The 12,748-nt window shown below is 40.8% G+C and overlaps 1 protein-coding gene across 2 annotated transcripts in view; it reads left to right on the top strand.

The window, feature by feature from the left end:
• Positions 1-12,748, top strand: part of COL22A1 (collagen type XXII alpha 1 chain) — a 245,023-nt gene that overhangs the window by 150,525 nt on the left and 81,750 nt on the right. For both annotated transcript variants that reach the window (XM_077189317.1, XM_077189328.1), the window contains 3 exons: positions 775-828; positions 1,738-1,791; positions 8,946-8,999. In XM_077189317.1, the coding sequence (XP_077045432.1) occupies positions 775-828; positions 1,738-1,791; positions 8,946-8,999 (162 nt within the window). The remainder of the gene's footprint in view (positions 1-774; positions 829-1,737; positions 1,792-8,945; positions 9,000-12,748) is intronic.

Raw genomic sequence — 12,748 nt, 5'->3', positions numbered from 1 at the left:
TTATCAGGACATTGAGAAATAAATTTTCCTATTTACAGTGGAGAAAATAATGAAGAAAGGAAAAAGGGCAATATCATTTTCAGATGCGAATCTTATATCAATGAGAAGTATGAATTGTAGAGTCAGCCATGCAATTATCTAAGGACAGGGATGTATTAACATTAATGTTAAACTGCATTTGATTTTTTGCCTAGTTTGTCTCTGAACCTGGGCACTCAAATAGGGGGACATACCCATTGTGTCAGTCTGTTAGTCCAATGTATAAAATATATATATATTTAAATTTTGATTTTTTGTTGGTGGATCTGTAATTTGCATTTCTTGTTACTTAATACAATTGTATGCATCATGCAAATGATACTTTAAAGCCCTTCAGAGCTCTGTAGGCTTGGGGGAAATGCTGGTGGGAGCTGCTTATGCAAAAACTGTTCTTCTCCACTACCAAACCCCAACCCAGAGTGTTTTAGTGGAATATCCAGGATATCCCAGCCTCTTCAGTAGAGTCACTACCTTCGAAAAACAGAGAACCAGATATGGATAAGTGCCTGTTGAGTGTGGGTGGATCAGTCTGTCTGCAGCCTAATGAGTGCTGATAATTTGAGTAGCCAGAGATTAAGGAGAAAAACAGCTGGTCTCTGCACTGGTTCTTCAGGACTTGTGGGGGAAGTGGTGGTATAGGTCCTGTAAAGACAGACAATGTGTCTAATGTGCCCATGCACATTTTCATAAAGATACTTTAATACTTCTTTTAAAAAAACCCAAACATTCCTGTAGGGAAAGCCTGGGCCACGAGGACCACAAGGCCACCCTGGACTTCCTGGACCTCCAGTAAGTTGTTTCTCTCACTACTTGCAATTTCAGAAGCTGAAACTCAGGCTGGAGTGAGGCATATGAAAATCTTATACATTATTCAGGCTCTAAAATATTTAAATAGTGCCCACAGCCTCCAGTTTTCTTCATTGCTGAGAGGAGGTGTCATGCTGTGGATGGCCTGTCTGACCACAGGGTAGAGACAACCAGGACATGGGCAGACTTTGCCTTAAGGCTGTTGTCATGCAGAACCTGATCATTTTTCTATTTCTAATGTCCTGAAGAGCTGTATGGGCATTCAGCACGTCTCAGAGAGGCACTGACTGATAATTTGTGAGCTGTCATGTCATGAAGGTCAGGGAGTAGTTGCTGTCAAAGGGGTTGGTGTTATGCCACAAGGTCGTGGCTGAAATACTTTCTGGATGAAAACTAAGAATTGAGTATGTGTGTTTATATTTCAACACAATTTTTACAACAGTTTGTACATGCCAACATTCTTACTTCTGACTTAAATTGCAGCCTATTCTAGTTATATTTTATGACCCAGCTCTGCAGGATGTCTCAGTTCAGACTGTCACTGCTGCCTCATTTGTAAACACTCTGTGTTTCCTCTCTTTTGAATTGCTTGTTGTGTTTCACTGTTGATTGGCTTCTGTAAAATTGATGGCATTGTGAAGGTGTGTTGCTTAGGTAAATCTAGTTTGAATTATGTAATTTAAATATAGTTGTGTGCTCTGTATTTAATCAGGGCATTGTCACTTTATCTTGTTTACTCATTCTCTTCTGCTCACAGGACAACATAATCATCAGGTAAGAGTTGTCTAGGTAGCCATGCAGTAATGGTAGCACAAAACAGCTAGGAAATCATATATAGTTCACTAGTTTTTTCTTATTCTGTTAACTTTCTAAATCTTCTCAATTTTAAAGGGAGAGCCTGGTCTGGAAGGCAAGCCTGGAGTCCCTGGTTTGCCAGGTCCAAGGGTGAGTTGCTTCTTTTATTTAATCTGAGTCTCCGGACAGCTTTGTTGAATAAGGTTTGCTACTTTCACCCAACTTACATATCCTTGTCTACTTATATGAGAATCCTGAGGCCCAGATCCTTTCCCATATTCCTTATTCATTGTCCAGGAACTTTCAGTACCTCTTGGAATTGACAGGTTGAATGCAGTGCAGGTTCTTTCTTGCCATGTGCTCTCCTGTACTTATTACTGCTAAGGGGTTGCTTCAAATGACTCTGAGTGTGCAGAACCACTAATGTGGCCAGTCTGAAATTTCAGAGAAATTCTGTTGTCCTAGAAGTCAAATGAGTGTAGATTCTTGCAATACTTATTATTTTCTGTTCTGTTAGGTCTGTACTCAAAAAGAGGGTCCTTAAAAATGGTAGCTGGTGTACCATTCTCTGCCAAGAGCTTAGTTTTCCTATGCATGAAAAACTCATGGATTTTTTTTGACATGGAATTATTTCTTCACATATTTAACTACTGCTAAAAGGTCAATTTCATAGTGAACCTGATATTATTACAATCATACTTTGAACCTGCTTTTCCTTGCTTGAGCCTGTTCATGTGAAGAACATTTCATGAGACAACACAGAATCAGAATATCCTGAGTTGGAAGGCACCGATCAGGATCATGGAGTCCAAATCCCAGCCCTGCACAAAGGATCCCCAAGAATCCCACCATGTTCTTGAGAGTATTGTTGAAATGCTTCTTGAACTCTGGCAGGCTTGGTGCTGTAATCACTGCCCTGGGGATCCACACTCTGTGTGAAAAACCTTATCCTGATATCCAGCCTAAATCTCCCCCAATGCAGCTTCATGCAGTTACCTGAAGTCCTGTCACTGGTGACCAGAGAGAAGAGATCTGTACCTGCCCCTCCTCTTTCCCTCACAAAGAAGCTGTAAGTGCAAGGAGGTTTCTCCTCAGTCTCCTCTTCTCCAGGCTGAACAGACCAAGTGTCCTCAGTCACTCCTCATCAGGCAATTCTCGTTGCCCTCCTCTAGACAGTCTCTAATATCTTCATGTGTTTCTTATATTGTGGCACCCAAGACTGCCCCCAGGACTCAAGGTGAGGCCATGCCAGTGCAGAGCAGAGCAGGACAATCCCTTCCCTTGCCCAGCTGGTGATGCTGTGCCTGATGCCCCCAGGAGAGGATTGACCCTCCTGGCTGCCAGAGCACTGCTGACTCCAACTTTCCACTGACCAGGACCCCCAGATCCTGTCTCACAGCTGCTTTCCAGCCTCATTCCCCAGTCTGTCTGTACATCCAGGGTTGCCCCATCCCAGGTGCAGGATCTGGAACGATGGATTCACACCAATCACCACACAATTGGTGACTGCCCACCATACAACTGGTGATTGTCCAGTCCATTTGTCAGGGTCTCTCTTCAGGGCCTCTTTGCCCTCAAGGAAGTTGACAAATAAGAATGGAAGTGAGATACCTGCTTAGCATTTTTGGAGGCAGTCACTTGGGTCTCAGTACTGCTGTTTAATGGGTCACTTTTTTAAGTAGCCACAGAGACTTGATGATAACTTCACTCCTTAAAGGAGATCATGGGGTTTGCCTGCAGTGCTCTGAGTCAGTACCAGGGCTGTTGTCAGCCTGTGTGAGAACTTGTGAGCATAGGAGGGAGATGAGCAAACAACAATACAGGGAAAAAGATATATACTTTGCTAAGAGGTTTTCTACAGACCATCCATTGCATTGTGTGCTGTTAAATTTAGCCTGTAAGCATGAACTTTAGGAATCTTCCTAAAGATAGTGCAAGCAGCCTTTAGTCAATGCCTCAGTGGAAAAGGGCATTTACTTGCTTTCTTGTAATTTCCTAAACATTAGAAAATATCACTTTAGCAAATAACTCTGCAGTGCTTTGCCCCTAAGTTGGTAAGTTAGGAATTATCCTGGTTTTAAAGCCTGCTGTGAAACATGGTTTCTTGAATAAGATTAACAGAGGATATTAGCTGGGTAAAGGACAGTGATCCGTCAGGATTTGCAACAGACCAGAAAATGCTCCTGTTAATGATCATTTGATTACAGATGTCATTTGATCTGTTCTGTCTTTGAATTTTTCCCTAGACTCTGTTGTGTCTAGCTAGTTAGACTTCTCCTGAGGGTCTTTATTAGTCACCAAGCATCTTAGATTAATAGATACATTTTTTTTAATTAAAGGCCATTTTTCAATGACTGAATTCATGAGATGAATCAAAGTACTGGGCTTGGTGGACCTACACAGATCCCATCTGGGGGCAGGAAGTAACAATTCCAACCTGAACCAAGCAACTGGGTTGTTCATTTTATTAGTCCAAAGTACCTGGCAGCTGATGTCTGCATTTTGACAATGATACCCTTACATCAGGAGCACACTGTGTGAAGAAAAATGCTCTGCTATTCTCATGTGACCTGCAAGACCTTTGAGTGACAGACAATACTGTCCTGATTTTATTAAAACTGCCTGAAAAAGAAGAACTCTGAGAGTCTGCTTTCACTTTTAGGGTGGTTTTGTGGTTTTCTTCCCTCTTCCTGTCCTTCTTTTTCTTCTGTCAAATTGAAGAAAATTGAAGTCCTTTGGTTCTGCTCTTAAGTCTTTGATACCTGATCTACTGAAATATCTGTTTGAAATAAAACCAAATTTTTTTCTTGATAGGTACAAAAGGTGCAGGCTTATGACATGCTCCTGGAAAACATGCAGATCTGTGTCCAGTACAGACTAAACATAGGGTTCCTCTTAGGTGTACTCAGTAATTTGGATTTCAAGAATTTGCCTCTTTTTTAAATGCTACAATTTCATTCAAGTGATTGAAATTTCAGAAAGAGGCCAAGAGAAAACATTTGTCCTGCAGCAGTCATGAGGTAGGAGCTGTTTAGACCATTTTGAGTGTGATATGCTGGACTGCAGCTTAGTTTTATAAAATTACATTGATAAAATCTGTCCAAGTTCAAAGTACAATCAATACAAAACAAAAATAATACAGGAGTCTCATGGGGTAATAAGAATAAATTTATGAAAAGAAAATTAATGGAAAATATGTTTATAATATAGTAACATTTAATGAATGTACTTCTCCATGTTAAAGACTCAATGTACGTAAGTCAGGGAGATAAATAATAATAATAATAATAATAATAATAATAATAATAATAATAATAATAATAATAATAATAATAATAATAATAATAATAATAATAAAATAATCGAAGTTTAAACTGGGAACTCCTGGGCTCAGGGTGCACTCTTCACCCAGAGGAGCAGTGTTCAGATCATTTGTCAATGCAGGAAAGGTTTGTCCCTCTCAGCTGTCCTGGGAGATAAAAAGTTAACAAATCTGTGGAGGCCTGCTGAGTTCTTCCTGTTTTTGATGGTGGAACAAATACAGGTATTTGACTTTCCATTCTTGATCCATCTTTCACCTGAGTGGATTGTTGCATACAGTTTTCCTGTTCAGGCCAGTCACAATTTGAATTTGGAAGTCAACACTATTTCAACTCTTACTTCTCTGTGTATGAACTGCCCTGGATTTGTACCACCTTAGGCTCCCAGAATCCAAGGAATGGAGAGAGATGATTGTTAATTCCAAGGTGAAATGGATAAATAATCCAGGAGAGAGGAGAATAAGTTTGCCTAGAAAATTAAGTAGGCTTTTTGGAAGGAGCCAGCCTCAAGGTGCAGTCTCTCTCAATGTGCAGAAGTCCTTGTAACCCTTTACTTTGCCATAACTGCTCCAATAATCACTCATGATCTGGCCAACCCTGGTGGTATTTTTATCCTCAAGCTATGGAGATGCTCTCACTTCAAAATTTACCTGTGTTATGTAATGCATATGGAGACTGCAAAAGGCTGGAGCCTTCAGGGAGCTCAAACATTGATTAACATTGCTGGATTTCTTCTGGTTTCTCTAGTATTGCAGAGGTAAAGAGACCAGATAAAATTGGTAATCCTAGTATCCCATCCAGGTTACAGGGGAAACAAAATTGGCATTTATGCTTGCAGAGTCATATTCATTCACAACTAAAGATGTTTTCTGTGTACTTTGTACCAAATCCACCTGTGTTCCTGGGCCAAACCTCAGAGAAAAACATGCTAAGAAAGCATATGTGTGTTCTGGCTATTGGACAGCAAGATGGGAGACAGTCTTGGGCTGAGGTACCTTTCAGAATTTCCCCTCCAGCAGAGTGGAAATGACATTTTCCTTGATTTCCTGTCTTCTGTATAGAAGATATCGTTTTGATGGATGGTTCTGTTCACTTTTATTTGTGAATATTTGAAATGTTCAGATGACTTTGCCTGCCCTGGCAAAGCTCAGTTATGCAGATCAAACTGTGAGCAAGTTAACAAAAAAAAAAAAAAAAAGGAGAAGGAATTGATGCCATAGACTAAATCCAGAGTGAAACTGTAATTGTCAGTAGGTAAACACACAAATTTCCAATAAAACATACATTTTTAACTGTGCTTTTGTTCAAATTGCTGATAAAGGCAAATAGGATATATTTCATAATGTCAAAAGATACACAATCTTACCTGATTCCTACTGTAGGTAACAGAGCATAATTTCTGGGTTTGTCTGTCATATTATTAGGCAGTGTGACATTTCACTGAGTTTTGCTCTCATAGGTGTAATTTCTCCCAGCAAGTATTTCTGTCCTTTACAGACAGACTATAATGCTTTGGAGCAAATCTGTTGTAGCAGGATTTCAGCTAACCTCAGAGTGGCCCACAAGTCCCCTTCACAATAGGAAGTCTCTCTCAGTCTCTATAATTATATGTTGCTCTAAGAGATTTCTCAATGTTTTAAAAAGACCTGAAGCTTCTCAACATTATACCCAAAGAAAGAATAAAAAGCTCCTCTTGCATCTCTTCTGGAGACAGAGCAGTTGGTTGGTGGGACATAAAGGCATCAGTAACACTGTGTTGTTTTGATGGACACAATTAAGGGTGCTTCCTATGTGCCTGGTGCCAAATCCACCTCTGTTCCTGGGACCAAGCCTCAGAGAACACTGCAGCATCTCTCTTCTGAGGAAAACAGAGAGCTGGGCCTGTTCAGCCTGGAGAGGTGATGACTGAGGGGGGACCTCATCCCTGTCTGTCAGTGTCTGCAGGGAGGGCTCAGAGCAGGGACCAGGCTCTGCTCGGGTGCCCAGCAATGGGACAAGAGGAACAGGCAGGAACTGATGCCCAGGAAGTTCCACCTGACTGAGGAAGAACTTCTTTACTGTGAACTGGCTGAGCATTGGAGTCTCCCTCACTGGAGATATTCCAGCACTGTCTGGACACAATCCTGTGCCTGTGCTCTGGGATGGTCCTGCCTGAGCAGGGAGGTTGCACCAGATGACCTGCTGTGGTGCCTTCCAACCTGACCCATTCTGTAATTCCATGATTCTGTAGTTCTCTGTTCTGGACTCAGTGTTATAAATCTGGAAGCAGCCACCTTGGCATGGAGCTCCCACATGGATAGGAAGCTGGAGGCGGCTCATCTCCTGTGTCTGGCCCCCCCACCACATCCTGTATACTTTATTCATAAGCTTACATATTTATTTAAATGAGTACTTTAACAGTGCCATTTGCATGGTCACCTTGGCAGTGGGCAAAATGAACATCTTTAACTAGAAAACATATGTTAAATCATGTGGTGACATGAGTCCTTCACATTAAAAATGAGATCTTGCTGGCTTTGACAAGAAAAGAAATGATGGATGTTGGAAAAGTAGAAGGAACATTTATGAATAGTGGGTGTGCTGGAGTATATAATTCAAATTTTTATTGATATTGAGTCCTGCAAATGATTACAAATTTCTTCTGATACCTGAGGACCCTATAATCACTCCTTTAATATTCTTCTTAAATTCTTCTGTATATGAATGCTGATTTTCATTGTTTTAGGGTGGAGAGTTGCTGGGGATTTTTTAATGAGAAAAATAATTAAAGTAACTGATTCTGACACATCAGATAATAAACCTCAGTCACAGCTGAGGAAAACATAATGAAAACTTGTTTTGTTTTTGATGGTTTAGATTTTTCTTTAAGTCAGCAAAAAAATGCTGTTAATAGATGCTGTTTCTGCACATCTTTCAATGAAGAAAAATAAAGGGAAAATTTTATATTTGACCCTTCACATTATCAGGGACATTTAACTTTTTAAATTATATTTTCCTTCTAAAAAGAAAATCAGTCTGGATGAGAAGTAGAAAGGAAGGAGGAAAAAGTCTGTCTCTCAGATATTTACATGACTCCTCTTGTACCCTCCCACTATATTAATAACAACCTTAGAAATATTTATGATTCAGTGTCAGTTACATATGAGGGAAGAAGAGATAGTTTTTATAAAATATGTGACTTACCTAAAGTAACATAGCAAGTCACCTGTTGGGTTGAGAAACAAATCCAATCTCTGCCTTAACTCCAGTGCTTACTCCACCCTTTCTTCCTCATTTTTCTCATGTTGGATTTTTTCCTTTTGAATTATTTGAGATCAAACCCGTGAGGACACAGAGGCCCAGCATCCATACAGGTGACCTTGTCTCAGGCTGTACTCCAGCTCTTTGCTTCTCCCTGCCTTGCACCAGTGGAGTTCTCTGGTTCCTTTGAAGGGATATTTTTTACTTGCAGAGGAGTCCATGAGCTCTGCCCTTTGCTGCTGATGCCACCTTTACCTAGAAATGCCTCATGGATTCCTGTTTCCCAGCTTAGAGATTGTGGATCTTTTCTATTCAACCATGCACCAGAGTTCTCAATTATTTTATTTCTTAATGCAGGAAGTAGTGCAAGGGACCAGAGGGCCACTGCTTTACCTCTCAGCCCATGTTTACACTTAACACCCCCCTTGCCTGCATCTCAGCATCATGACTTCCTTACCCCTCTGTAGGGGGAAGCCAGATGGGATTGCAGAGTGTAGGAGATGCCACAATGTGTGTGAGAACAGCGCTCAACTTTACAGCTATTGTCACCACGTGTGAGATACAGGATTGTTAAAGACAACCGGGGTTTCATTTCCAAATGGTGTCTGTTGTCTTCATTTCTAGTTTTTGTGTTTTGTGTACTCACGTTACATTGATTTACCAGGTTGGTGGTGAAAGACTTTGGAAAATCAATAGCAGTCTTTGGTCTGCTCTCTAATATGTGCTCCTCTGTTGAACATGCAGGGTAAAAAGGGAGAACCAGGATTCCCAGGAATCAATGGTCTGATTGGCCCTCAGGTAAGTGATGATTTCTTCCTTTTCCTATAATATGTGTAAAACCAGATTTGGTGGCAACAGAGGACATGGAACTACACAATGCAGCATCTGTGATCTTCCTCTTTATACTGTATTATTTGAAATTCATGTTTCTCCTTTTAAGATGCAAATAATTTATCTTGTTGAGATTGAGAGATGTCTGTTTGTCTGACAGCAATTTCATTTACCTTCCAGAGTTTTTCAGTATCTTGGAACCAGCACAGCTGTGTTGTATGGGATTTCCCCATTGCTTGTGCTTAAAGCAGCATCATGCCAGAGGAAAATCACTGATTTGTGTTTAGTGAGGAAGGGGGATGTCTTAAGTTAATGACCCCTTAACGCCTTCTTTTTAAAGCTTTTGGCAACTTAGAGCTCCAAATTGCACCATAGCATCATGAGGGCCACACAGAGTGGTTTATGTTAAGAATTGCCAAGAGGATTCAGCTCCACCATGGATCAGCCTGTTTGGCCCTAATAACATTGACACCTTTGACATAGTTTTTTGCTAACTTTGGAGACAAATTCAGCAGACCTGAATCACTTTGTAGGGTCACCCCTGCAGTAAGAAATATTTCCACGGGAATGTCCTAAAGCAGGAAAGGTGCAACCTCACATTAAGCTGATCACTCAGAATGAAACTGAGCATTTAATTTGTTCCCTTTCAATAGAAAATTAACAAACTGGACTTTGGCTCTAGCATTGTGTTTCAATAATTGCTAAAGTTTGGGGAAGGATGATGAGCTTCCATTGCTACAGCTGTTGGTGATGTACTGCAACTGCTCTAGCAGAGTGGGGTTTAGATGGTGGTTGCTGCTACTTTTTCTCCAATAAGCATCTCCTCTGGAAAAGCTGCTTGGGTAAACACTCAGGGATAGCAGTCAAATCCACACACACCACTCATCATGGCTAGCTCAGCAAAGAGAGGCAGAAGGGCCTTTTATATGGCCAGTTCTAGTAAGGTTTATTTCAGCACACTGAAAGGAAACCAAGGCAAAAAACACAAGACCATGTGCTCTGCACAAGGTTAAATAGGGGAGGGCACGGGGGCGGTACAAAGGGCAGGGCAAAGGGCATTGGCTTTGGGGGAAAATGGGGCTGGCCACAGGGGTACCACAACCAATGAGGGAGCAGACAGAGGAGAGACCAGGGGAAGTTGGGACACGTGGGGAAAGGAATGGGGATGGGTCAGTGTTAAGCAAGAGTCCTGGGGAAGTCCTTTCTGTCTGCCCAGGTGGGGTGAACTCTGTGGTGTCTCCAAGGGAGGGCTCTGGGGATTTCCCTGCAGGGGGAGGAATCACACTGCTAGACTGCAGATTCTGGTTGCTCATTTATTTGCTCTGGCAATTTATGCCCTTGAAAGCAGGAGGAACAATCTAGAAGTGGTTTGTGTGACAGGAGTTCTGTAAAGAGCTGATAACCTTTCTGTGGAGAATGTCAGAGAAGTAATCCAGGACCTTGAGGCCCCATGCAGGTTAAATCCCTTGTGTCCAGCAGGGAACTGTGCCCAGCAAAACACCATTTGATACTGGTTTTTATATTTTAAGACTTTTTACTTTTGGTACACTATCTAATCTGCAAGTATTTCAGCAGCAGCCTGCAAGAATGAGGACAGTGTTTCTAATGGATTTAAAAGATTTTAGAATCATAGAATATTCTGAGTTTGAAGGAACTCAGAAGGATCATCAAATCCAACTTGTGACCCTTCACAGAACACCCCAAGAATCCCTTCCTATTCCTACAGCATACAAGAACATTTCTTGAATTCTTGAATTGTTGAGTCCAACACTCTGCTTTTGTTGTGTTATTTTTCTTAGCTTGGTTGGTTGTTGGGGGTTTTTTAGTTTAGTTTTGTTTTGTTTTTTCTTATTTTCCTTCATTTTGGAGGAAGATTTTTATCTATGTATTCTTTTTAAGATACCTGACAGTATCCATCCAAACAATGTCACACTTACTTAACTCAAGTTCCCTGCAAATTAAAGATATATATGCATGTGTTAGCAATTTTATAAATGTATCTGTGAAAATTGCTGACAATAGATTAAGTAATTTTCCTTTTTGCACAAGCTAAATAATGTTAGCAAATTTTATGTTAATTAAAACTGCACAAAATGCTTGCCCCATCAAGGGATACTGAAATTGACTGTTCCTCCAAGCTAACTGCATGAAAGGTAAAATATTGTTCCTATTCCTGCAGTGGCACTCTGTTCTAGACATATTGCTGCAGATTTCAATGTTTCTCTTTAATGAAAATGCTTACATTCACTTTCTGACAAAACTATTCAGCTTAACAGCACTTTTTGTGGCATTAGATTTTTAAAACATTTTATCAGCATTTTCTTTTCTTTTTAATTTTTTTTCTTAATTAGACTATGCCCCAAAAATGCCCAGGAAGAAGAGTGGTTTTCTTATACTGTAGTTATATGGACATTCATTCAAATTATGTATGGAAGCCGATGTCAGCTGTTCCTGTTCTGCACCCATGGTGCTGAGGGACAACTGATTTGAGTTGGCTGCACATAAACTAGATTAGAACACAAAAATAGTCTCCTTTTCCTCTGCAATTTTAAATTTATGTTTCCTGACCTGATTCCCCACATTGATACCTGTATGGACAGGAGAAAGGGGTTGATATAGGAGCTTTAGAAGCTCATTGTTGCTGAAAGACACAGGAAAGATCTTCTGAAGTTATTGGGCTTTGCCAAGGAAAATCATTGCTGTCGTGCTCAGTCCAACTGAGAAGCCACAGGTCAGGCAAGAGAACTGACTTAAGGGCTGCTCTTGTGGGTCCCTTCCAGCTCAGGATATTCTGTGATTCCATGGTCCAGTGATGAACTGCAGGTGAGATGAGTCAGTCCAAGTCTCAAGGACCATTCAGGAGATTATTTGTCAGACCCTGGAGCAGCATCTCGGAGGCAAATTCCCTTCTAGACTGAGGATGTTTTGTGGCAATAGGGTAGCTTTGTCTCTCTTTGCACACACCAACTCAAACCAAATTATAATATAAAAATATTTTCAAATATTTATTTTTCCTTCCAAATCAGCTGTGGTGGTGAACCTGTCCATCTGCTTATTTGTTTCATGTTTTCTGATCAGCACCTTTAAAAATGAGTATTTATTTTCCAGTCATCTTTATAAATGGTGCATCTTGCAACATCATTAAGCCATGGAATAGAAATTCTGGATATTTTTTCCTGTCTGGACTTGAGCAATTTTCTGGCAGCAAGGACACAGACACCTGAACTTAATAATGTGTTTCTGTTGTTATTTATTTGTACTATTTTAGTGCCCAGGAACCTTAATCATAGGCCCAACTTTTATTGCAGTAGGATGTTCAAATGCAGACTGAAAAATGAGCATTTCTGTAAAGAACTTTAGGCTGAAATAATTGTCTCAAGCACTCTGAGCTGTATCATTGAGCTACCCAGGCTGGGGTTTGGCTCCAAATACAAGCACTTCTTGGGTTGAGAATGGGGATGCAGGTGCCTGCTCCTGTTGATGAAGACCCAATTATTATCATCAGTGGATCCTGAAGGTCTTTTCAAACAGGCACCTACAAATGGGCCACTGAGCCACTGTTGAGGCTCCCTGAGCTGAGTGAGTACTTGCTGGCCACCTGTGAGGCAGCAAAACACATCAAAAGTCTTTGAAATATAAATAAAAATGCCATACCTCTGCCTTGCAATACCTCTGGGCTGTTACTGAGGCTTGCCTTCTGCTAGATAACTTGGTGG

Source organism: Agelaius phoeniceus, chromosome 1 (genome assembly GCF_051311805.1).
Source record: "Agelaius phoeniceus isolate bAgePho1 chromosome 1, bAgePho1.hap1, whole genome shotgun sequence".
Taxonomy (NCBI): domain Eukaryota; kingdom Metazoa; phylum Chordata; class Aves; order Passeriformes; family Icteridae; genus Agelaius; species Agelaius phoeniceus.
The sequence above is the reverse complement of the archived record's forward strand: the minus strand, read 5'-3'. Positions and strand labels throughout refer to the sequence as shown.